This window comes from Falco naumanni, chromosome 1 (assembly GCF_017639655.2).
Source record: "Falco naumanni isolate bFalNau1 chromosome 1, bFalNau1.pat, whole genome shotgun sequence".
Taxonomy (NCBI): Eukaryota; Metazoa; Chordata; class Aves; order Falconiformes; family Falconidae; genus Falco; species Falco naumanni.
Genome location: NC_054054.1, coordinates 108,560,331 through 108,585,320, shown reverse-complemented (window position 1 = coordinate 108,585,320; position 24,990 = coordinate 108,560,331). Strand labels below are relative to the sequence as shown.

At 42.8% G+C, this 24,990-nt stretch overlaps 1 protein-coding gene across 14 annotated transcripts in view; it reads right to left on the bottom strand.

The window, feature by feature from the left end:
* The window catches only part of LOC121098834 (transient receptor potential cation channel subfamily V member 2-like), a 53,219-nt gene extending 28,483 nt beyond the window's left edge, over positions 1–24,736 (bottom strand). Inside the window, exons 1-25 of one of the 14 annotated variants that reach the window (XR_005831361.1) lie at positions 24,593–24,733; positions 23,979–24,064; positions 23,548–23,613; positions 21,966–22,193; positions 21,021–21,282; positions 20,631–20,792; positions 20,245–20,362; positions 19,025–19,320; positions 18,226–18,359; positions 17,744–17,896; positions 16,927–17,067; positions 16,175–16,473; positions 15,561–15,737; positions 14,977–15,135; positions 14,754–14,849; positions 14,209–14,279; positions 13,428–13,593; positions 12,608–12,674; positions 12,221–12,528; positions 11,702–11,820; positions 10,804–10,898; positions 9,892–10,025; positions 9,337–9,511; positions 6,066–6,178; positions 5,081–5,310 (exon numbers count right to left, since the gene is read on the bottom strand). Coding sequence is in view for 12 of the 14 variants with exons in the window: in XM_040617347.1 (XP_040473281.1) it covers positions 9,895–10,025; positions 10,804–10,898; positions 11,702–11,820; positions 12,221–12,528; positions 12,608–12,674; positions 13,428–13,593; positions 14,209–14,279; positions 14,754–14,849; positions 14,977–15,135; positions 15,561–15,737; positions 16,175–16,473; positions 16,927–17,067; positions 17,744–17,896; positions 18,226–18,359; positions 19,025–19,272 (2,364 nt within the window). In the remaining 2 variants the exon portion in view is untranslated. Of the gene's footprint in view, positions 1–5,080; positions 5,311–6,065; positions 6,179–8,782; positions 8,866–9,336; positions 9,512–9,787; positions 10,071–10,803; positions 10,966–11,701; positions 11,821–12,220; positions 12,529–12,607; positions 12,675–13,427; positions 13,594–14,208; positions 14,280–14,753; positions 14,850–14,976; positions 15,136–15,560; positions 15,738–16,174; positions 16,474–16,926; positions 17,068–17,743; positions 17,897–18,225; positions 18,360–19,024; positions 19,321–20,244; positions 20,363–20,630; positions 20,793–21,020; positions 21,341–21,965; positions 22,194–23,547; positions 23,614–23,978; positions 24,065–24,592 lie in introns of those variants that run through there. The other 13 variants (XR_005831362.1, XM_040617347.1, XM_040617365.1 and 10 more) reach the window with 13 other exon arrangements.
* Positions 24,737–24,990: the final 254 nt, after the last annotated feature.

Here is a 24,990-nt window from a genome sequence, read left to right as displayed (position 1 = left end):
AATGTTTCTGTAAATATATTCACAACAAAAGGAAGGCTAAGGAGAATCTCCATCCTTTACTGGATGCAGGGGGAATCATCCAATTGGTTGTCAAGGGTTGTCAAGCACTGGAACAGGCTGACCAGGGCAGTGGTTGAGTCACCATCATGGGAGGTATATGAAAGCCATGTAAATGTGGCACTTGGGGACATGGTTTAGTGGTGGGTTTGGCTGTGCTGGGTTAACGGTTGGACATGATGATCTTGAAAGTCTTTTTCAACCTAAACAATTCTATGGTTCTATAATTCTATGAAGTGCTGGTCTATGGGACTTAGCACTGTGCCCAGTTTCATCTGAAACACTCAGCCCCTGCACCCCCTCATGCCTATGGCAAAGCAAGTACTGGGGAGGGGAAGCAGGACTGTACCTCGCAGAGGTACCTCCTGGCACTGGATCTCTTCCTGCAAAACAGTAGACTTCCTTGGCCTGCCCAGCCCCATGTCTACTGAGGAAGTAGCCAAAATCCTGTGGAACAAGAAAAAAGGCAGGAAAGAGGGAAGGTGGCACAATCAGGCAGTCCTTTGGCAGTGCAGAGCACAAAACATTCATCTGTGTGCCAGGGTGGCCACCCATTATTCTGACAATGTCTCTTAATTAACTGGATACCAATGTGGTTTTGAGCTGAATCAGCCACTAAAAAGAAAACACTTATTTTCTCCTACAAATCATAATCCTTCCCATTATCTGGACTATGAATTCAGGAGAGCTATCAAAGATCAAGGAAGAGGTCTGGAAGTGCCCATAAAATGCTGGAGATAAAGGGAGGCCAGAGGTGCAGTGACAAAGCCCAACCACCACACTAGGAAAAGGCAGCATTGCCATATGAAATGGAGATTGTTCTTGAGTCATCCAGTTTCTGCTTTGGGGGTAGGAAAGTGTCTTTACTCTGAAACTTAAAATCTGCCGTCTGCTACACAGTCTGGGCGATCTGCTTGCCGTAATATAGGTTATCTCCATAGCAACCACTCATGGTTGGCTTCCGTTCACCAGCCTAGCCATCAATTTCTCTTCCCCTACAGACCCCAGAGTCAGCAGTTTCCAACACTTTATGGTCTTCAGACCAAGCTCACAACATAACTCTTGACAGCTGGTGGGTGCCGTGACTGCTGCAGCCCCAGAAATGATGCAGTATGCTAGGAAGTACTGCAAAAGCCCAGCTTGCTTCTGCCATTTGGTTAAATGGGCAGACGTCCTTTCTGCACAGTGCCATGACTTAGCTGTGGGTGAGGGGAGAACCATCGTGAAGACTCACAGGCTGACAATGTACCCCTGACACCAATGAAGCTCTCACACAGCTCATCAGCCCCTGAGAACCAAGGCCCAATTCTGGGTTCCAGGCAGAGCAATCTGTGCTAATAGTTGTAGAAAGTGAGAAGCTACATGACCTCAGGCCACACCCATTCATAAACCCCTGGGAAGTCTAGGTATGCTTTTCTTTCTTCTGTTCCTTACTGTGTTCCCATCTGAGTGCTGAAGAACCATGGGCCACAACAAAGAGGCTGTGTGTGGTGCCATCCACATCTTGCCAGTGTTGATGTTAAAGATCGACAAGGACTCAACCACTGAAAACAAAAAGTGCAGACTGTGATCTGTAGAGTCATAGTTAACAGGCTCTTGAGCCAGCTGTCTCTGAACCCTGCCCACCATGACAGCAGAGGCAGCTGGGGGGGAAGGAGATACCAAGCTATGGAGATTTTGCTGATTTATCTTAACAAAGGGTTTTCTTGCCCAGCCTGATGAAAAATAAAGCAATGCAAGTCCTGATGTTCTGTTATGGAAGTCCATCTTGGATATCACAAAATGTTCATACCAGTTGAAGTTCACAAGCCTGCCTTTAGGCAGGGAAGGAGACAAAACTCCAGGGTTTGTGCAAGTGGCCAGCCACTTCAGGGTGGCACCAGTGGATTCACTTCTTGTAAAGTTGATAGTCAACAGACCGGGACACTGCAACCCATTAGATTAAAGAATAAGTAGTTTAGGTAGCAGCAGGGATTGTTCCCCGCAAGAACAGCATTGTCGTAAACCTGGTAAGAAGAGGAGAACATAGATTTTGTGGATGTTAAAAAAAAGCTCAAAGCTTGGCAGTGAGGGAGGAAATTGGTGCCAAATGTAATGGATACTCTGCTGAGGATGCAGCTCTGCTAAACGTCTAATAATGTCTGAAAATAGATCTAAAACTGCCATCAGAAAAAAAACCCTTTTACTCATTATTCACAGAGCTGTAACTGAATTGGCATCCTAGAGGTAACTTCTTTTTTTCATGAATGCTTTTCCTGCTTGCAACGCAGCCCACAAAAAAAGGGGCTGATATTGGTGTTTCGACTGTAGAACTGTGGCAAGCCAACCCTTATTGCTGTTCACACCTCAGCTCTTGATTTCTCTAAGTGTGTTAATGCTTCAGTAAATGCACAGGCTGGGAAGATAAATATACTTGAATCTAAGTGACAGACTGAAAATGTCACAAAGTAGGATGCGTGAAAGGCAAGTAATAGATGCTGTAAATTGAAGCACTGAGCTGTACTGTATCACCAAACTTCTGTCAATCACACAACAACTTTGAAAACTTCACACTAATCTCAGGAACAAGCCCAAGTGACTCTGATCACAAACTCTGTCCCTGTTTGAAACTAGAAGAAAAGTACAACACCTGAATTTTACAAATAACTCCAGCCTATAATCCCATACTATGACTGTAGAAACTGTAGATTGAGCCTGCTTATAAACAGGCAGTCTAGCATTTTTAATATAATCTCTGATGTACTAACAAGAGGTCAGATTCTGTCCTGGTATCCATCTAGAGTCTTTCCTGATTCTGATTTTACTCAGAGCTGAATCTGAGCTTACGCAATCAATTCCATGTAATTTCTTAGACTCACTGTGAAAGCCTAAGTGAAAGTAGTAAATTCTGCAATTGGAGCGATGACATGAAATGTGCAAATAGTGTGAGCTTTTAATCTTTGCTTCTGCTTCCTGAGAAGTCCCACACTTGAGGCACACGGCATGCATCCCTTTCAGAGTGTAGGCGGACCATCCTGAACTACCACCTTGCTTTATAAATCCACTCTACCAGCTAAAATCCCCAAATTAACTCAGAGATGCTCCTAGGCATCTATGTATGTCTCCACTGTAAGAGTATCAGCCTAACAATACCACACATTTATACAAAGTCTTCCAGCAAAGTTCCTTTAAAACAAAGCCAGAATTCCAGATATGCTAGAACAAGCTCCCTGGAAAGTGCAACTGCCTTTGAAGTAACGGACAATTTTCAAGCAGGCAACAAAAAAGAAAAAATTATGGCCAGGGAGCTGACCTCACTCTTGTGAATATTCCTGTGCTTGTATGGCATTTGGCTTAGGAACCAGAGCCGCCTCAGCTCAGCACTTCGTTCTGCTGCTGCTGTCCTGCAAAGCTGAGTTCTTTGAACTTTTTGCTCCTGGTTCCCTGCTCACAGGGATTTCCAATGCAGATGATTCAGGGGGGTTTAGCACTTTAGTTATTGAAATGAAGTGCACTGCACCTAAACTAGAAAAAAAAAAAGGGTAGGTGTTGCAGATTAGCCAACTATACAGACAAACAATCTATAGAATTTAGATGCTTGGCACAGTTCTCTTAAATTCATTCCAAGAACGTAACTGAGACCCACCAGGTCAAACAACTACATTTTTCTGCACTGCTGCTTTCATCAAGTAAAATCCACAAATGCAAAAAAAAAGGGTTGCTAGAGAAGAGCAACAGAAAACATCTGCAGAAGCACATACAGATAGAAGCCTTCACCAATGATTCCAACTTAGTTTTGTATAAGCCAAATCAAAAAACGTCAAGATTTGAAAAAATATCAGTAACTTCTGTGGGCATATCCATTAAGGATTTATATGCTTGCAAAGCTGGGAGTTTCCTAGCATAACAACAAACATGAGAATGAAGATATTCACAGAAATAATACATCATCATACAACATGTAGAAAGCAAACTCAAATAAGGAAAACAGTAGAGCATAGATCTTGATGTTAAATCAAAAATCACAGCAGAGCAAGCTACAGAGAACTTTGATGGGCATCTTATTAAAAGAATAAAATTAATAACATTTTTTTTCCAAACACACTGGAAGTATAAAGCTTGTCAGGAAGTCTGTGAGGCTGACCAGGGCATGAAATGAATACTTAAAGGATAATATTCTTTCCATACAGATGGAGTAGGTATATACAGTACTGAGTCTTTTGAAAAGGGAACCAGACAAACAGAAATTCTATCATGTAGAATCAAACCAGCATTTATTTGCAGAGTGGCTGGAAGAGGGGCCAGTAATATCCCCAGTGAGGTTGTCCATTGCTTGAGCTAATGGAGTAGCAGTGTAAGGCTGTTACCCTTTCTGGGGTAGCAGGTAAAGACTAATGCATGGCAGAATTGTCCCCACAAGGCTGCAGGACACAATGACGTGGATACCAACTGACTCAGGAAATGTTCCTTCTAATTCATATGCTTTACTTTTACACCAGTTTACTCCCAGATAAAGGTCTTCTGGTTTTTCTTTTAAAAAATCCTACATGTTCTAGCACTCTTCTTAAGGAGGTCAACAAGCCAAAAACTTGCAGGAATGTATCTCTAAAAGCTCACACTGCTTAATCCAAGGTGTATCTAAAATGATGCTAGAAAGGGAAGAATATAAAAAAATCTCACCTACATTCTACTCTCACCTACTTAACTACAAGCAAACAGGCAAACAAATAAAAAATCAAAGAAGGCCAAACAGGGCTTGTTAGCTTTGTATTTGAGAGTATAATTTTACCTGGCAGCCACTTTTCTCCCACTAAGGATGAACTATAAAACTCTGTCCACCCAAATGTATTAATTTCTCTGAAATAGTAGAAAAATACGTAGTAAACTAAGGACTTCCCATACAAGCCCAAACATCCTGAACTTTCTACAAAAGAATAATTTTATTGGTTCACGTTATGGGACCCATCTGAGCCTCCAGAAATTACTTTGTTTCCAAACTAAGACTTTTATTTTCTAATATATGTAAAATAAATATATGACTCACTCATTAGGAAGAGTAGATACAAGAGCAATCTCACTGTTCCCAGCTTTAAGGTGAAGGAAGGACTGGAGGTACCAGGCAAAAGCTTCTCTCTTCTGATGATGATTTTCCAGATCTCCAGATCCAGGTTCTCAGATCTTTGCTGAGACAAAGTGACTGTTGTGGACTTCCTAACTGAGGTTTCAAGGTGTAAGCTAGTGACATTTCAATAAATCTGCAGAGGCAAAGACCTACTAAAAGGTAAATTTATGTTACTGAAAGGTAATTTTTAGCAGTGTCTCCACTTCTATTCATCCACACCTTTAGTATACCTAGAATGACAGGATCTGTCTGGAAAAGGCACAAGGGTCTGTGTGTTTACTGTCCACTTTGTCCTTTGGTACTTGCTCTGTGGACATGCCACATCACATTGAAATGTGCAGACAGATTGACGAGTGAACTCACAGCAGGGATTTAAGAGAGATGTCAGCTCCCAAATGCCCCTCATGGTAATTTTTTAATACAAGAGGTTCCCCCACCCTAGCCCTCACACACACACGCACACACAGCACTTGGTGTTCCCTTTTTATTTTGTATATTATTGATGTCAGAAACATTGACATTTTATGGCAGGATGCCCAGGGTTATGTCAAGCGATTCTGCATGTCTCTTCTCTCCTCTACCAACAGTTCTTTGGTTTCTGTTGATCCCTTGTTTCTCAGTACTGTTGACCCTCATCTGGACCAAACTAGCACACAATTACTCCCAAACAGCTCATACTATCAGAGTACTGTGTAGCAAGTATTAATCAGGTGCTATGTGTTGTTATTACAAGTGCTAAATGAGCTGAAGTAGCAAATGCTGAGCAATCAGAAGAGTTAACTGCATAGCAAATCTTTTTGGAAGGTGCAGGGAGGGGGAGAAAGCTGTTCCAGAGATGCAGTTCTCTTTGCCCAGAAAGTGTAAATTTCACAAGCATTCTCAGAAGAGTGCAACAAATCACACCCACTTTCTAGCTACTTCCAACTCTCTTCCTCTAAGGACTCCCTGTGTTTAACAACACTTGACAACCATCCTCACAGTCCAGAAATGCTGCAGCACTCCACATCTCACGAATCCAAACTGAAAAAAAAAAAAAAAACATCAAAAAAGGAAGTGAAGAAAACACTCTTTGCACTCAGATTTTAGTAACAGTTAGCTGCCAGCCATGAGGCAGCCACAGTCACGCCTTCCTGAAGCTCTGCCTGGTCCTGTCTGGCCTCAATTTATTCGTGCTGCTGAAGCAGATGTGAGATTACAAAGTGGAACAGTTTTCTTTTAAAATGTCTTTTTTTCCTTTTTCCAATTTTATTTTCATTTTAGTCCCAGAGCAACAAATGAAATTTCTTAAATTTAAATTCTTAAAGCAAAGAACAAAACTGATAGCTACTCACAGGAACTGTCCAGCTGAGAAATCTGCCAGCTGCATCACCACAGAAATAGCTCTTTGCAGCTTATGTAGCCTTACATAAAGCATCTGTTCTTTGTCTGAGCTCTTTTGCTTGTCACATTTCAAAGACTCCTTTTGCTAGCTACAGAGGCAATGGAAAGTATGCTCAGTTGCAAGTGGAGTCAAAAAGAGATGAAGAGAGGGGGAATCAGCTGAGACACAGATACATCAAACCCATACTGGCTTCAGAGTATGTTTTGGAAAAAAACAGGGGGGGAAACCAATAAAATAAAATATGCAAAGCATTTAGGAACAAGAAAGTCTTGCTTCCACCTATACTACTGAGGAAAACGGCCTTATGGGGAACTGGGAACCATACCAACCAAACATGAAGTGTCTTTTCAGAGAATTACACAGATAAGCAGTGAGATAGATCATCGTGCAGTGGGAAGCATTTGGAGCCTAGCAGAGAAGCCACAGGGAACAATGACCAGGCAAAGTGGGCTCGAGTAGAAAAGGAGGAAAAGTTTGGCAACAACAAGGTCTGCATCCATCTCCCTACCCTGCCAGGAGGCAAGCAACTTTGACCAAATCACACAGGGGAGGTTTTGAGCATCCATAACCCTGCATGGAAAGTAATGAGAGCTGCTGGTGTCCTTCCATCATGGCACAGCTGGCCCTTCAGTCTCCACGGCTCGTACATACGGAACAGGCAGCAGGGGAACTGCAGCTGTTCCTTTGCTGGCGTTTGTGAAAGGTTTCTGTTTTCTCCGATGAGAGCCCTGCAAAGCCTCTCCATTTGCACAGGGATGGTTCACATGCAGGTGGGTTTATGTGTCACAAGAGGTAGAAGGGACAGGACAGTTCATCTGTTGATAATTTCTTGTGTAAATGACTGAAGTTTTTCTTGACAAAATATTATGATCTATTATGAGTGGATCTCAAAATCCTGTTGGGCCCTCAAAGCTCTGAACCAGCTTGTAAGTCCTTCCTCTTGCAAGGAACTGCAGACATCCCACAAAATAAATGTCAGACACCCTTCCTGTTTGTAATGTGACAAAAATGGGAAGTGGTTTAGACAGGGAAACCAAAGACAAACCTTGTGCATTAAGAATATGTAAAACTGGGAGACAGCCGATACTAATTTCAATAGGCTGACTCACCTCTCATTGGAAAGAGGTTGGAACTCCTCAAAAATATTTTTTTTCCATACCACATCAAAGAACTGTACAACAGCCTGGGCACTGCTGAACCTTCTGACCAACCTGACAGATCTGTTTGCTGCATGTGCCTGTCCCTCTCTTCTGTCCATCAGCCTCCATTCATGAGCTTGAGAGGGCTGGGACTGGTGGTCTGTGGAATGAATGTGAAGCACAAGGAATGCCAAGGCCCTCTTTCACAGCAGACACTAGATGTTTAAGAACATTTTTGATGCAGATCAAAAGATAAACTAACACCGCAAGCTTAAGAAAGGGATTTAAAGAGAAGCAGGTTCAAGGAATAGCTGAAGAAGCAGGTTATCTTGAAAGTGAGCTGTCACAGCACACAGCTATCAAAAACACTACCAGTAAGCAAGATTTATCTTGTTATTTATTAAGACTCCATGCAGGGATAGTAGATCTGATTCTGCATTTCTTGAGAATTTCAAAATGTCCCTACCACGGCAAAGCACCAAGCACAGCAATAGATTACTATATGCCAGATGATTCTTTTGTGCAATACGAGCACCTTGCCAAATCTTGGGAACACTTAGGACAAAGCCATAGATGGAAAAAGCAGCCAAAGGCTTCACAAAGCAAGAAAACAGCAGAAGCTGGAGTGAGAAAAGTTAGGCTACGATTCAGAGACCCTATGCAGTGAAGCTGCAGAGGGAACTGCCCAGCACAGGTGGAAGAACCCATTTGAAGTGACAGGGAGTTAAGTTTTAAAAGCAACGCTTTTGCTGCCAGTCATGTGCATGTAGTAAGCAACAGCATTAAGATGACTGTCTCCAAAAGACAAACTTCCTAGCTTCACTTGCTCAGAGCAGAAAGGAGAAACAGGAGATCTTGAGTTGCATAGTTTATCTTATGCAAGATAAGATAAACTTACTTAAGATAAACTTACTGAGGGAAAGGTGTTACCAACGTTTGTAGCCTGCAGCTTTGTCATGGTTATCACTAGCCATTCCCTGTATGAAAAATGCATCCAATGCAACATCAGCTGGTTACATTTTCAGATGTGGCTGCATAAACTGACATGAGGTCATGAAAAACAAGAGTTGACTTGCATGGCAGTGAGGCCAGCACAGTGCTGGGTGAAATGTAATCAAGGAATTTAATAAGGCCTTATAGTCCACACTGATCACATCTTCTCTTCCTTTTTGAGAGGATCTGAAGCTCTGAAAATACATCCAAGGATGAACACCTTCAATTAAGTAAACTTGCTACATTGACCATATACAGAAATACTACATGTTATTATTTTTAAATATAGGCTGAAAGTGAGACAGCTCATTTTTATCTCTTTTCCATGCTTTGTATCCTGCCTGAGGCAGTGTGCACATTACAAAAAGCAATGAGGTCCTTGTAACCATTTACAGCAAGACAGGATACCACTAAGACTGACAGGAAATGTTAACTGCACAAGCATTTTGGCCCATCTGTCTCTTGGAAGCCACATGCAGGATTCTGCTCATGTTTTCTACACAGACAAAGCAACCTGTGAAAGACAGATGTTTCAGAAATTCACCAGGTGAAATTACAGGTCCAGGAAATCCATATCGCTTTTGTGATCTTCAGCAAATGTGCACATAGTGCAAATGACTTCATTATAATACTGTAAAACGGGAATTCTGATGTGGGCTACACACCAAGCACTGTAGGTACTGATGCAAAGACTCAGTATGGCTCTTGATGACTGAAGACTGAGTATTTGTCCACTCATGTCTCACACCGACAGCGTTTTGTACAGAAGCCAACTCCATCCTTCACAACTTTTTATGCCCGTACAACACTCTTTATTCCAAAGCACTTCAGTGCAATCTCCTGTGATAAAAGAATAACAGGTGACCCATTCTTAGATAGGTCACTCCGTCTTTTGCTTCTCGGTGGCAAACAGCATTATTTCTATACAGCTCAGAAAGCACTACCTTCCAAAAAACACTGCCCACTGCCCCTATGATCTTGCTCTCACTCTTGTACCTTTAGACACAGTAATAAGAAAGTGTCAGGTAGAGAAAGTTGAGTAAAAATAGTTTCTTCAGAGGAAATTAATGATTAAAGTGCATAAAAATATTTAAAGCCACAGACTGAACCACAGTCTTCAATGAAATGCACTTTAATACTGATAATGCTTTCAACTCTTCCAGCCGCTATAGGAAGAACTACTCCTTTGAAGATGGAAGCAAGATTGCAATCCAGAAAACCTGCTAAAGATTTCGGGTTTGTCCCTCTAGAGGCATCATCTCAGTTGCAGATAGCTGGGGCTGCAATAGCGACTGCTCCTCTGAAACAGCTGGTCTCAGTTGTTTCTGTGGCATCCGTTTCCATGATCGTGTCTCTACAGCAGGAGACATAAAGACAGCAGCCCTCTGTCAGCAGGAGGCTGACAAAGGGACGCAGTTTTTAGAAGGGTGCAGGTTTAGGGAAAACCCAACATACACCAGATAGCATTTTAGGTGTTGCGACCTCCCCAGTCCTAGAAAACTGGCATCTAGGAAGAACCTACGCTGGCAGAGCAGGAGGCCGTGTTTAAATCTCGTGGAGCTTCTGCCCAAGCTCTGCCAGCCCGAACAAAGTATTTCTAGAGAAAGTAACAGCTCTCCATTTTCCACACAGAATTGCTTCCCAGGTGTAACAAGGGAAGCAAACATAACTATCTTCAGCAAAATTAGACAAAGTTGCCAGTGTTGATGCCCTGATCTGTGCTCTAAAAGCCCTGTGATTTTAACACTTGCAGCATGAGTGGACCTAAAAATTTTACCTTTCCTAGAAAAAACACCATGCATTTGGGATACAGAGCCAAAGGGAAGAACAGCCCTTCCTTTTCTCAGCAGCATTTCCCGGCCATTTCTACCAGAGGTAAGCAGGAACGGCATCTCCTCCTTTCTCACTATTTGTTCCCAAACTCTGACCAGGTCCATACCTGCTCTAATTCTTTCTTTTCTCAGCTCACAAGTGATGCTGCTACTATTGATGGATCCTGTGTGGGAGCCATTTCATGAACAAGCTGGCCTGCCTAAAATTTCTGCTACCAAAGACATAATAGCATGCCAAGAGTAGCTGCCGAGCAGGAAGCTAAAAGGGTTCTAAAGACCTTTCTTCATGATGTAATTTACCTTCTGGATTTATTTCTGAATCACTGGTGTTTCCAGGATCTTCCTTAAGAACTCCCACGTCCTTTGCCCAATTTGTCCATTTTATTTCCTCTACTCTGGAGAGACAAAATGCAACAGACACTGATGCATGAAGTGCAGCATTTCAATCCAGACTTCATTGTCCTGCAAGCACAGAAACCCAGTTCATCCTGCTAACGCAATCCTAATGATGTGGCTGTAGCAACACCTTGCAGAGCTTTTCAAGTAAAGATCTTCTGCAGTCTAAGTTCCGTGACATATCTTCTCCCCTTGCACACTGTGGGCTGGTCTATGTTGTTTGTTTTAAAATATTAAGTTCCTCCCAGGGAACATACTTAAATCAAAGGAGGTTCCCAGGTTCCACTTTCTATACATGTCCTGTTACACACTGGAGTTAACAGAAGTGTTGCCTGCAGTTGGGTTCTCTGGGTGAAAAAGGTTCACCTGCTCTCCCAGCCCCTCTATGGGAGGAAGAGAGCTCCCCTCTCATGTTGCACCCAAGCTGCATGTTCCTGAGCAAAGGGGCTACCAGCCTGCATCCCTCCCACCACAGCCTGCTCCGGGCACAGCTATACTTGCAGCAGCAAAGAAAGCATCATTGCAGACACCCTGCCACTATAACCACTTGCACTGATGTGGGTTAAACAGGACATCTTTGGGGGACAGCACATCTTGGTGACAATGCTGGCGGCTCGACTAGTTCTCAAATTTCTAGTACCACAATCCCCAACCAGTCTGCATGTACCCAGGAACATGCAGTTGAGTCACTCCGCTGAGTAAGTGCTGAAATTCCCTGTGGCAGTTCAGGGTTACCAGCTTACGAATCACAGGAACCCGTTCCTGGCCTGGAGTGTAAGGGGTAATGGTACATCCGTCTTACCTGAAACACCACCGCTCATCTTTCTTATTGAGGCCCACTGACATGAAGCAGCCAGATCTCCTCTTCCCACCTTGGCGCCACAGCCAGGCCTTCTCTATTTCTAGAATAGCTATAGCCCTCTGAAAGAAGAAGTCCATGTCAGAGAGAAACCAGGGCATACAGAGCCAGCCCCTCTTTTTGATTAAATCCTCCCCAGTCAGCAACTACTTTGACTTGGAAAATCACTTCAGAACCCAATCCCAAAGTGCTCCTTTGTTTAATGGTACCATTCAGTCAGTTATTCTCTCAAGTTACTTATGCACATGGATCTGGACTGGCTTGTAGCCATGCAAACAGCAAGAGTTTTAAATACATCTAAAAATAATGTTAGAATTTACCCTCAGAGTGGCACATTTATGTAAAAAAGAACTTTATAGCTGAGGCTTAGGACAAAGACAGGCACTGCCATCTCTGATTTTATGAGACTCAGGTAGGAGCTTGGGCCACGACATAACAGCTGGGCAGCACACTGTGCCTCACCTGCAGCTTCCAGATGCTTTTGCTATAATCAGAAACATCTGTGACAGTCTTGCTCATGAGCGCAATCAGCATGTTGAGCAAAAGAATGTAAGTGAGGATCACAAAGAGAAGCAGCAGGAGCATGACGAAATATCTGAATCTGGCATGTTCCTGGAAATCCAGGTCACCCATCCCAATGGTGATCTTGAAGAGCTCCAGGGAGACGCTAAGCAGCCCACCGTACATAGCATGGGTCCCAGCGCTCTCCAGCTGAGCAAGAGACTTGTTCTGAGAGACCGAAGGAGCATCCCCCATCAGCGTAACCAGAGCTATGAGAAAAACAGAATTTGAATACTCAGAAAAATTGTTGCAGCCCAGCCTACAACATAATGCTGGGCAAGTCATTACCTGCAGCAAAGCCGAAGAGGAAGATCATATAAACCAAGAGGAAACGCAGCAGATCACTCAGGATAGTCTGAAACACAAATCAAGAGGAAGTGCCATTCTTTATCTCGCATGAATTCACCTGGATGATCTCCTGTTGTCACACATCATAAACCAACCCCCAGCAACAATACTGAAAGCAAGTTGGAAAACGCTTTTATCCAGTTTAAAAAACTACTAATACATGTTAAATCGCTTCCTCGGGTAAGTAAAATCATTGGTAGCTTAATCTGACAGTACATGAACTTATTTGTTGTTACGTTTCTATGAATAGGTTCCTTGAAACATGTAAGTATCATGTCCGTTCCCCAGTACAGCTGCTTCCAAATTGTTTCAACACACACATCTCTTTGTTTTCCATTGCCATTGGGTGTCACACAAGTGGTGATCAGAATTCTTCCCTGGCACCTCATTTCACCTCTGCTTTGTCTTGTCTTTCTAGTCCCAGACTCTATGAACCTGGAAACATTTCTCAGCCCAAGCATAACAGTTCCAGGGAACTCACACTGGTTTTGACTGCTAGTTTGGAGGTTTTTTATGACAAACAGGTAAGTTCAGCTGCTGTCACTTCCTATATTCAAAGACAGCAAACTAATGGTTAGCCACAATTGTGCTTCCTTGAAGACACTGATCTAATCCACTCCTGCAATATCTTTACTTCCATAGTCAGTACATCAGTTCCATTTACAGTTTTCATGGTCCTCAGAGAAAAGTAATTGCAGGACTTCTGTTTAGTTCCTCACACCCAAAAGCTCTTCATACAAAGTTTTTTCCAAGTACTGACCTTCTGTATCATGACACTGTAGATCCCAGTGCGTTGAAAGCCCCGAGTGTAATACAGCATGTTCATCCATCCCAAAAGCAGGGAGAACACCATCACCGCCACGTAGTTTTCTGAACTTGCACCATACAGAACTGCTGACAGCAACAATGAGAAGGCCTGGATGAAGCTGGAGAGAAATAGAATGAGTGACACACTGACTTACCTCAACAAAAAGGCCCATTTGCAGATCTTTTCTCTTTTGCAAGGAAAAGTAAACACATTTTCCAAGGCTACATGGAACATATGAAGTGGCAGTCAATCAGACACATAGTTTATATAAGCAAATCCTGTTATAACCAGATGCAGAAATTATTACAGTTTTGTTATGAACTGGTTAATCTCACAGTATGGAAACTCTGAACTGCTTGATGTAACTCACACAACTGATAGTAAATGGAAAAAAAATTTAACACTTACGAACACATGCACACATACATGCACATAGATGCATCTATACACATTTCTCCTCAGAAAACTGAGAAGTTGTTTTCCTTTCAACCAATTTTGAGCCACAGTGACAGTATGATTAAGAACTTGAGCTCTTTTTCTAACTAGCATATTTTCTTAACTATGGAAAAACTGAGGGTCTGACCTTCACTGTGTTCTGCTACAAATCCTAGGGCAGACACTATCCAGCAAAGTCCACTACAACAAAGGGTTATGAGAAGATGCAGCAGGTAGAAGAAGCAAGAAAGCAATTTCACCCGTGCTTTCACTGTGCAAAAAACCTCAAGAGACATACATCAAGATCTCAATGCAGCTGTCAGAACACATAGTCTTCAGGGACTGGCGTCTCCTCCGCAAGTACAGACTCTATTAGAGAAAAATCAATGGCAGTCATTCATCAAAAAACCAGGGCATGCTAGAGAGTGATTCCTGCCCAGCATAGCTTATTGGTCAGGGGAAAGGTTTGCTCCATAAGCTCCTCTTCAGGCTTTCATTTTCAAGATCCCAAATTTCAGCTAGTCATCCTTCCAAGATAAAAAAAAAGGCCTTATTTATAAAGGACAAGGATAAACAAGGGCTGAATCATAGCTCAGCCCAATGTCTTTATTAATAGATTGCATTAAATGCCAAGGATGCGGTTTAGTACCATAAATCACAGAAGTCTCTCCTATTTGCTGTTGTGAACCCATTCTTCCTTTTGCCCAGCAGCCTGGTTCATGCCATCCCTGTCACTGCTGGATCGTGCTGACAGGACTCCCTCCTGCCATCCACTCATGCACATCCTGAATAGTTTCCTTTTGTTTCTTTCTTACAATGAAACCAGACAAGAGATCCCCATACCTGAGCAAAGATTAGATAAATGCCTCCTAGCAAGATAATGATCAGTCCAGAGACCCACAAGAAGCCTCCAGCCGTGAACTCCATTGGAAATGAAGGCTGCAAGATAAAATCAAAAACCAAAACACTGAAGACAGGCAGAGGTAGTGATGATAACCACCCTGCACCTTTTAAAATCAGTTCCATCCATTCAGGCCTTTCCGCATCAAAAGACGACTGGACCTACCTTTACCCGTAAGGGTTGATAGTATGCAATGGCTGTAAAGATGATCATGAATGACAAGTACGAGGCAAAACTGAAGTAGAATCTCTTGGAAGCAAACGTTTCCCATTTTTGCTGAAGCAGTTTGTTCAGTGGCTCCAGAACCACCATCTTGTACCGCTTCTACAGAAAAACAACAAAAATGTACCCATGTACCAACAGGAATGTAAAATCACCAGAGGATCATCTTTTTCAGGGCTGGAGTTCAGTGGCTCCAACTAGGATATTGCTAAGGGTGTATTCACTTAGGCCTTTCAGTATGAATGAAATCAACCATCCCACAAGAAGTAACTTCTGCTTGGCTTTGTCAAGGTATTTGGGCACACCCAGGCTTAGGTCAACCAAAGGAGCAAAAATTTCTCTCATATTATAGATTATCAAAGGCATACCAAGCAGACTAAAAATAATAAAATATGCACATACTTCCATCATGCATCTCTTTTCCAGAAAAACAATCATGTGAAACACCACATTATCTTGACATGATGTGCGTAATTATAGAGCAGTACTATAGAAAGGCAGAAAAAATGTTGCTGTCTCACACTCACCGGTGTGTCACTGCTGTATGCCAGAATCTCTAGCACAGAGTTTTCCTCAAAGCTGTCTATAGACGACAAGTCATAGAGAGACACATGGATAGGTCCGTAGGTCCACTCAGTGAACTTGCGTGACAAGTGCCTGTACACTGGGTCTTTGATCTCTCTTTGGATGATGTGCTTGAAGATCTAAAGAGAAACCAGATACATACCAGAAAAAAATGTATGTAACGAAGGTGTAAAATGAGACAAGCATACATACCCAAATCACCTTCAAATACAGGACACCTGGGCTTTCTGCGTTATACGCTTTGATACAGCCAAACACCAGACTATCTGGCTAAAAGAAGGCAAACTAACTACATCTGTTATCAGATCTTCCAGGAGTAGAACCACTTTCGGTTCAGTCTGGCTGTGTTGGCTGGGACAGAGAGCAGCAGCAGCCAGCTGAGACTCTGTAGGACACTAACTGGAGTGGCCTGGTGGGGGCCTCCTTTATTGTCCTAGCAACTTATGGGTTGGGTGCAAGATGCCCCTACCTAAAATCCCACTGCTATATTAAGGGTGTAACTATGGTCTTCCTTGTTCCCTCAGCAACCCCCAGGATTCCCTCTAGTTGCCTTTACCTCCACTTTGCCTGTCTTGGCAGCAAGCTGCAGAGGATTTAATCCATCATAATTCACTATCTCCTCCAGTTTCCACGTTGGGTCAACCTTCACACCTGCCTTCAAGATCTCAAGGTATGTTGTGCTCACAAACTTGGTGTTCTCTTCAGTGTCATCTGCAATCATCACCAGGGCATGGAGGACTGTGTTGCCCTGCGTATCCTGCTCCTGGAGCCTGGCTTTCTGGTGGGGATTGTTTAGAAGATATTCCACCACCTCAAGCTGGTTGGTACAAGCAGCCAAGGAGAGAGGGAGTTCACCTGAAGAGATTAGGACAGTATTTGGACAGGAAGCAGAAAGGGGTGAAAAAGAATTAAAAAAAAATAAAAGCAAAATATATTTAGCCTGTAGTTTTACCACTGGAGCACAGAACAAGTTCTTTTTCAGCGTCTCTAGTTTCACATAAGGTTTTGCAGTAAACAATACTCATTTCTGGAGGCAGTTGAAACACTTTCCCAGACTCCTAATTTTTCTAAACTAACCAAGTATTTCTCTCTGTCTGAAGCCCCTCAGATGGGATTAAATACATAAAACCAAAGCTGATGGCAAATGCTCACTGGACACCTCACTGTGAAAGGATTCTGCCATTCAAATAATTACAGGATGGTGGAGATGGCAACCCATGCACAGAGGGCAAAACCCAACTAAGAATTAGTGGCATCATATACAGTACAACAATAAAAAAAGTGAAGGCATGTTCCACACTGACTCACCAAAATAAAAGTAAATTCCTTCCTTCTTCTTCTTGAAGAATTCACCATGGGCTCTGGCATGGACATCAGCTCCATTCTCTACTAGAAGTTTCACCAAATCTAGGTTCCTTTTCTCTATGGCAATATGTAGTGCTGTCTGGCCTAAGGAAACAGGCAAAACCTATCACTCAGTGTCACTATCAGAGGGAACAGGCAAAGGACTCTTTAGGGAAGCGCTGTTTCAACAACTGCTGTACGCTCTGCATAGCAATGCTGCAGCCTCAGTGCTGGGCAGGGAGTGGGTAGCAACTGATGACTTTCAGCAGCGTTCATTGGAAAAGTACATTGCAAACACGGAGTCAGAAGACAAGCCTCTAGACTACCAGAAATTCAACACAAGACCAGGCAATTGTTCCTGCCTGGCCCTAAGATCCCAAGCAGATATGAGAGGATAAAGACAGCCATACATGTACATGACTAGGCTGCGTGTCTGCCACTAAAAGAATAACACAAACAGCAGAACTTACTTTAATAGTGATATATACTACTGCTTTTGCACTTTTAGATGTGCTTTTTAAGCTTTCCCAAGCAAACCTTCTCATATTCTTGGGTTATTGAACATGTATAACTTCTGTTTTATAAACCAAGAACAAATTTTCTGAGGTCTATAATTCAAGGCTGAAGAAGATGCAGTACCAGAATCAGAAATAAGAGGTGAGTGGGCTGTTAACTGTAACGGCACCAGAACTACCACTTCCCCTTGTTTTCCTGGTATCTGCACATCTCGCCCATCTAATGGAGAAGCTGCTTTGATACAGCATCAGAACAGAAACCTTACCTCTGTAGTAACAGTCAGAGCACGCCACATTGACAAGTGGCCTGGGATTCTGTGTCTTTTGGTCTATTTCCAGCAAAAGTGGGATTGTGTCATTCTTTCCATTTTTTAAGTTCAACAGAGCTTTCATCAAGCAGGTCTTCCCAGTCTTCGCATCTAGCAGAAAAAGAGTATTAAACGGGTCGTGGAAGTACTTTGCACACATCTATGTTACTTGATTCAGAACATAACTCTCACTGTAGAACCAAACACAATAATTATTTTAAAGGCCTTTCTCAGTATTTTTTGTCTGCAATAAAGGCAAAAGCCTTAGGATGCCATAACTAAGGGTATTCTCCATCCTCAGGTGGACATTAGGAAAATAAAATAATGGACAGAGGGCTGGAGAAAGCAAAGAACCATGAGCAAGTTCCCCTGCTTCCCTCCTACATGAACAAGCACCGCCTCTGCTAGCCCTGTTTATGGAGTACTGAGCAGGAATCTACCTGTGTATTCGGAGTTGGTGAGAAATTTGGAGGTCCTCCTCAAGTACTCAAGTAAACCATCCAGTGCCTCAGGGCTGCCCCTTGAGACTGCACTGAAGAGCCTGTCTCTGTCAAAGCGATTTGGGTCCTTTTGGCTACGGAAAAAATGCAGAGTTGTGTGTTAAGAATGTTAAGAAGTTCTGGAGTGTGAAAGACAAGAGTGTACAGTAAATTCTAGTGGGATGGTGTAAGAAAGGAGGGAGGCAGAAAAGTTTGTCAGAAAACCCAAGTATTTTATTTTTAAGTCAAGGGAAAAATAGAGGCAGTTATTTCCCAGAATTCTCTTAAGTGGCTGCTCTTTCCATCAGCTGGAGTTCTTCCCAGATCCAGTCTGATGTGCAACCCTGGAACACGTCCAGAGTACAAAGACAGAGAAGCCCAAGATAGCTGCAGGACCAGAGTCAGTCCTATCACATGGTGTGAAGCACTCTGTGAGCTGCTTTACATCCCTCCCTGGCAAGAACAGTTCAGTTGTATAGGGCTCCATGCTAAGCTGCTTTGACACCCAACTTGGCTTATTTAGTGTTAGTTCAGATACACCCAAAAACGCAACACACATCATACACATACCTTCCAAGTAGAGAAGGAAAGGGCTAATACGTTCCTTTTCTGCTTTTAATTACCTCCTACCATATGCCTGTAATATTCCTACACTGCCACTTTTAGTTTAGACTTGGTAAAGTCTATAGGCCCCTACCAGCAGGGATCAGTACAGATCAACAGGGATCATACCCTTGTCAAAAACCCAACAGTTACTCACTTGCTGACGAGTTCTGGCCGATAGTTCAGATTAATCTTGACTTTAGGAAGAAAGTCACTGCTCTCCTTCTGATAAGGTGTCTCCAAGGGTCGTGGCTCGCCTTTCTTTCCATGTCCTGATCTTTCTTCCTTTTTACTAGATGCAGGTTTATCTTCCTGGATACTGTCATCTGTTTCTAGCAATCCCATCAACCTGTTCCTCTGACCTGGGCCTGGCTGCCCATTTGTGAAGTTATCCATTTCCAGCATAGATGGTCTTGCAGATCACCAAAGATGTTCCCCACCGGGACACTAAACCTGCAAGAGAGAGGGAGAATAACACAATTTGTTCACAAAGCTAGAATGCTTTTGGTGTGGCACAAAGAGGTAAGCATGTTTGCACGTCCAGCATTCCTACAGTTGACTATGGGTCCCTTGAAGGAGAGCTTGAGTTAAACTCTGCATAGTAGCAGCATCTGAATAAAGGATCAAGGCCATAAATAGGGTATCACTAGAGAAGAAGTTCAAAAGCAGTTCATGGAATACAGGCAACTTGTCTGCAGAACATCTGAACCCCCTTCGTGAGATGACCTCACCTGTTGGCAGCAGCACAGGTTCCTTACATAAAAGGCAAAGAAAGTGGATCTTTAGGAGACTATGATCATTGTTCTTGTCTCAGTGCAGCCAACACAGCTAGTCACCAAGTGGCCAAAAAGATAAGATAACTTTAGCCTTCTTTGGAACAGAGCAGTAAGTTTGTTCATGTTCTCTGTTGGTAAGCATTATGCTATTTCTACAGGGAAAACATACGCACAAATTATGTTCCCCTCACACATTCTCACATTTCACCCTGGGTTAAAGTGAGTGGGATCTCCCCAACATTTGGAGCTATTGGCTATCCATGCAAGCACAGGCTTTGAACCTTCAGCTCCACACACACACCCCACCCCAGCTGCCATGTGGACACTCACAGCCCTCAGAGCCTGAACAGAGCACAGCTCTCCCAAGAGCACAGCTGGATCCAGATCTGCTGTACAGAGAGCATCAGTATTCATCAAAGCACCCAGCCAGCCCACTTCTCCCATCTAATACGTACTCCTTTTTTACTCTTTTGAGGCATCTCTTCATGTGTATCTGATGCATCTCAGATCCACACCCAATGCAAGCTAGCTGTAGTCAGCATATGACTGCAGATTCACACACAGTTTGTGAGGCAGCAAGGAAACATCCGCGATTACCAACCTGAAGCAGAGTTTTTTGTAATAACTCCGTCTTTTTCACATGTACTCCCTCCAAATGGTTAACAGGTTTTCTCTGAAGAGAAATCTCCCTTGCTGGGACTACAGCCAGACTCCATAGCCTGTACCAGCAAAGAGGTAAATTGACACAGCATAAACATTCTGGCTTAGACTAGGATGTGGAGAAACATAGTTTTAGGCAAGAAAGAGCCACAAAACATCTTTAGGCAGCTCACAGCAAGAAATCCAAGGGCTGATTTCAAGACAAACCATTATGATAATTCAGCCATTCAGTTTAGTCTGCACTCTAACGACAAACATTCCTCTGCACACACAGGCATACACCCTATAATCCCATTTCAGACTTATTTCCTCCCCCAAAACACTTACTGGCACATTTGCTGATCCTTTAGAGGGCTATTTGTACTTCCATAATAGTTTGCTTGTGCTTTTCTGTCTTCCTTTCCCCAAAATCATTTCTCAGCTGCAGTTTCCATCTCTCCACAGCGCTCGAGAGAGTTATTTATTGCCAGTCTTGTACAGACAGACTGTCTGGTTTAAAAGCAAGAGCAAAACGGTCCTATAAAAAATCACCCTATAATACATACATCCACTTTGTGCATCCCTAGGAAACACAGAGTGCGCACTCTGTTTGCCAGCTCAACTTTCACTTCTCTACTCAAGAACTGAGTTGTTTGTTTCTGCAACTTTACCAAGCCGTTTTGAGTAGCACAGCACAAAAAAGCTCTGCTGTCAAAAGAGGAAGAGCACAGCACTTACCCCAAGTTGCTGCAAGCTCCACCCAAGAACTGATCTGACAAGGAGTCCCAACGGATCCCTCAGAGGGTAAATAATCTCTCAGTAGAAACCAAGCCAAATACCAACAAGTGTTAATAAGCATGAAAGCAGAACCCAAATTATTTACATCCATGGGTGAGAGTCCTCTTCCTCTGCAGAGAAGACCACGCTCATATTAGCAGTCTATTAATGGCACAGCATAGAACTCCTGGTTGGTGGTGGTCCATGAGAGAATCCAGGCTTCCTGTGAGAAGGAATAACCACAGATTATTGTTATTTACTCAACTGTATAGCCTTTTGCAAACTGAGGAAGGGCTTGCACAGGAAATTACTAGATGGATTTCTCAATAAGAGAGAGCCAATGAGTGCAGTGCTCTTATATGGGAAAGCTGGCTGGCTACCGCAAATTCATAATGCTTAACCCCTGCCTGCAAGTATAGAGGCAACATCTCGTGGCTTTCAATAACAGCCTGCTCAGATCTCAAGGGAGGCGGCTGATTTGACCCTGACAGTGCTACAGCCCGTGGTTTAGTGGAGAGGTTTGTCACAAGGCGCTCTCAGTTAGTTAGCCCCAGGACAAGCAAATATGCAGTGAAAGAGCTGAGGTCGACTGTTTGTGTGGGAAGCCAGTTCTCTTCACACAACTTCACACACCCTAGTTACGAGGCAGTGCAAATTGTATGTGACAATAAACTAGCCAGAATGTTACCCTACAGTGTCAGCTGCTCATCACAAGCACAGGAGACTGCACAAAGCAGCCCCAGTTCCAAAAGACTTAAGCCACTGGTTACTTAACTTGCCACTAGTGTCCATTTCTTAATGGATTGGTTCTCCAAAGGAGCACTAGTCTTGGAGAGGCTACTTCTGGGAGCACGGAGTGGCCATCCCTACAACTAACGGCTGTTGAGACCACGCACGCACACATACCACTTCACTTATCACTCACAAAACAGGACCCAGGGGAAACAGAGGACATCAGCCCACACCAAGTGTCTTGTTTTTTCTCTCCCACTCCTAACAGAACTGAGGCCTGAGGAGGCAGTGTGATCATCATTATTTCACGCAGGAGGACATTCAGCACCCACAGCCTCAACAGTCTTCCCCAGCACAATGTTGCTGCAGAGTGATTCTCTCTCATCTGTACTCTGTAGAGGACTGACAGTTTAACAAAGACATTTATGTGATCTACAGTTCATCTAGAGAATCTTACTAACTAACAGAATGGCAAAGAGCTCTTCTAGTCAACAGCTTGACAGCAGAGGCACATTCCATGAGAAATCTCAAATGTCTAGTTAACCATTAGTCCAAAAACATTGAGAAGGGGTGTCACATCATGACACACTGAACTCTGGCTGTGGCTTTCTTCTTCCAAAGCCATCACAAGCCAAAAGAGCCTAAAGCAATCCCCATCTGACAGGACTGCAGGATGATGTGAGACTTCCTGGAATGTCACCCATAGAAACATTCCCAGATGGCTTCTACTTTGAGTCAGATGCAGGCTGTGAGACGACCTTCCTATAAATACACCCATTAAATGGCAGGGTGTCTTTTCCTCTTTCATGGTTTTGCATGAGATCACAAGCTTATTTCTCAGATTCCTGTGTTTCAAAATTAAGCTGATCCAGGAAAAATGCAAAGTTAATTACTCTTTCCAGGCTTAATGACATATTAGGACCCACAGAATAGCCTATGAAGAACAAACATCTGCAGATAACATCTGCAAAACCAGATCTCATTTCTCCTGTCTCTCATTCCAGCCTTGCACTGATTTAGTTCAGTTTACTTGTGTTACACTTTATTTACTGTGATATCAATATAGATTCAGGCCCAGGAGTTTAGCTCAGACTTAGGGGTTTAAATCCTCTTGGGCTTTCCCCCGAGCTTTCATGGGAGTCAGCCCACCATTCTAGCCAAGGAATGAAATGAGCCCACAAAAGTGCATCATAGCACAGTTCTTTCTGTGCATCTGGTTTTAATAGCTTACACAGAGGAAGGAGAATGTGCAGCTTGCTGGGAAAGGAATCACCGCCAGCTGAGAGGTCACCACAGCAAAACAGAAACATGGAGCTGCTGGGGGAACACAGCAACACTGGAATGCACACACACATGCGCACATGCTTTCGCAGAGAGTACGCTACGGTAAACACTTGCACTTCCATTTCAGAGTAGGGAGAAGCAAGGCAGAAAAAAAATACAAGATCTGCCCAGACGTGCGCTTGCCAGGGACAGTGTTCTGAGGTCGGTAATAGGATTATGTCACTGCTGCACACTAGCCAGCTGAGCCACTTATGATGCTTAACAAGCATCTTGCCACCAAAATTTAAAATCCTGATAGCTGTTAGGACTCAGGATAAAGCCATCCAAAGCAGCATGCAGGGAGAACAAAAGAAGCAATTTCATTTCACCTATCTGCCAGCCTGACTTTTCAAAAGCAACATGTGATCCTCTTGCCTTTTGAGGCTTTTATTTGGGGGAACAAGAAGGAATCCTGCAGTTGCTCAGTACTTACTTTACTGATGACAATGTGTCTGATGGTGTGAAGTTTATCCTGACAGGAAAGACATTCAGTGGAAACCTTAAGCATGGGAAGAGAGAAAGAAAACTCTTAACTACTAAGTGAAATTTTAAGTCAAATCAATGATCGTATTTTAATAATATTATAAAATATATTCATAATTATGATATAATTATAGATGATATACAAAGAAGCACAGTAATTCATGGCAGGAAAAGCAATGACCATAACCTGCTTAAACAGAAGGCAAAAGGAAGCATGAGGAAGATGGCATTCTGAGAAGATGGAAACAGGCACATTTCCTAAAAATATATATTCTCTGTTCACCTAAGTGCCCATTTTTACCAAATACTGAAAAATGTAATAGTCTTATGATTAATATCACATTTTCTGCATGCTGTAAATAGAAGAACAAAGTCACTTACATGGGTCTGTAATTTAATTACAGCATTGATCTGCAGCCAGTTTAAGGAGCAGCAGGTCAAAATCATCTTCACAGGAGAAGGGACGCCTGCAATAAAGCACACAAGGGTGGACCATTAAAATTCTCTCCAGAACAACAGATCAGCCAGTGCTTCATTCAAACCCCAAGAAAGCCACATGGTTAAGAAAAACCTGTTTCTTTTAATGATGTACTTTCACACTTGGGAAACAATCTAGTATGTTTGCAAGGCCAGACTTTTTTTCGTTTAACTGTTATGTGAAACCCACACTGAAGGGATGAATTTTAGCAGCTTCATTTGTTATAGTTACACAGATGGAATCTATACCTCTAAAGACACCAGCCACTACCCAATCTAAAATGCAAATATTCTTTAATACAATTCCTTGTCAGAACTTGGCTGGGGATTCAATTAATTTATGTGACAGTATTTCTGTAACTACTGGTCTTACATCACAATATTTAAAGGCCTCTATCTATATACTTCTTAGGCCTTTGAAGGAACCATCCACTTCTCTTATTCCTTAAATGGAAGTATCTTACTACTTGATGTATCCCTTTCTGTAGGATTACAGCCTGAAGGAATACTCCACTGACAATCAAATAGCGGCAAAATACGAAATCCAAGAGTCATGGTCCAAAACAACACTTCTGTGGCGAAACAGTGACACCCACTGGCCTCTACGCAAACCTGATTTCCTGCTGCTTGTGAAAACAACCTGGATAGGAAATTCCTGGGGGGGGGGAGAAAAAAAAAAAAAAGATTTGGAAGCATATACTTGTGAGAATTACAGCCATTCACTTACTCTGTATCAGAATATAGTTAACAGAAACTTCTCTAATTTGAAAACTCAAGTTCCAAATAAGGCTGGTTTTGATGACGCAGCGAAGTTCCATAAAAATAAAAATGTGCAGCCAAGGATCTTTGAACAAAGCTGCTACACTATCCCTTTGGAACTGCAGACAAGACTGCAAAACCCCTGAGCTATTCCCAG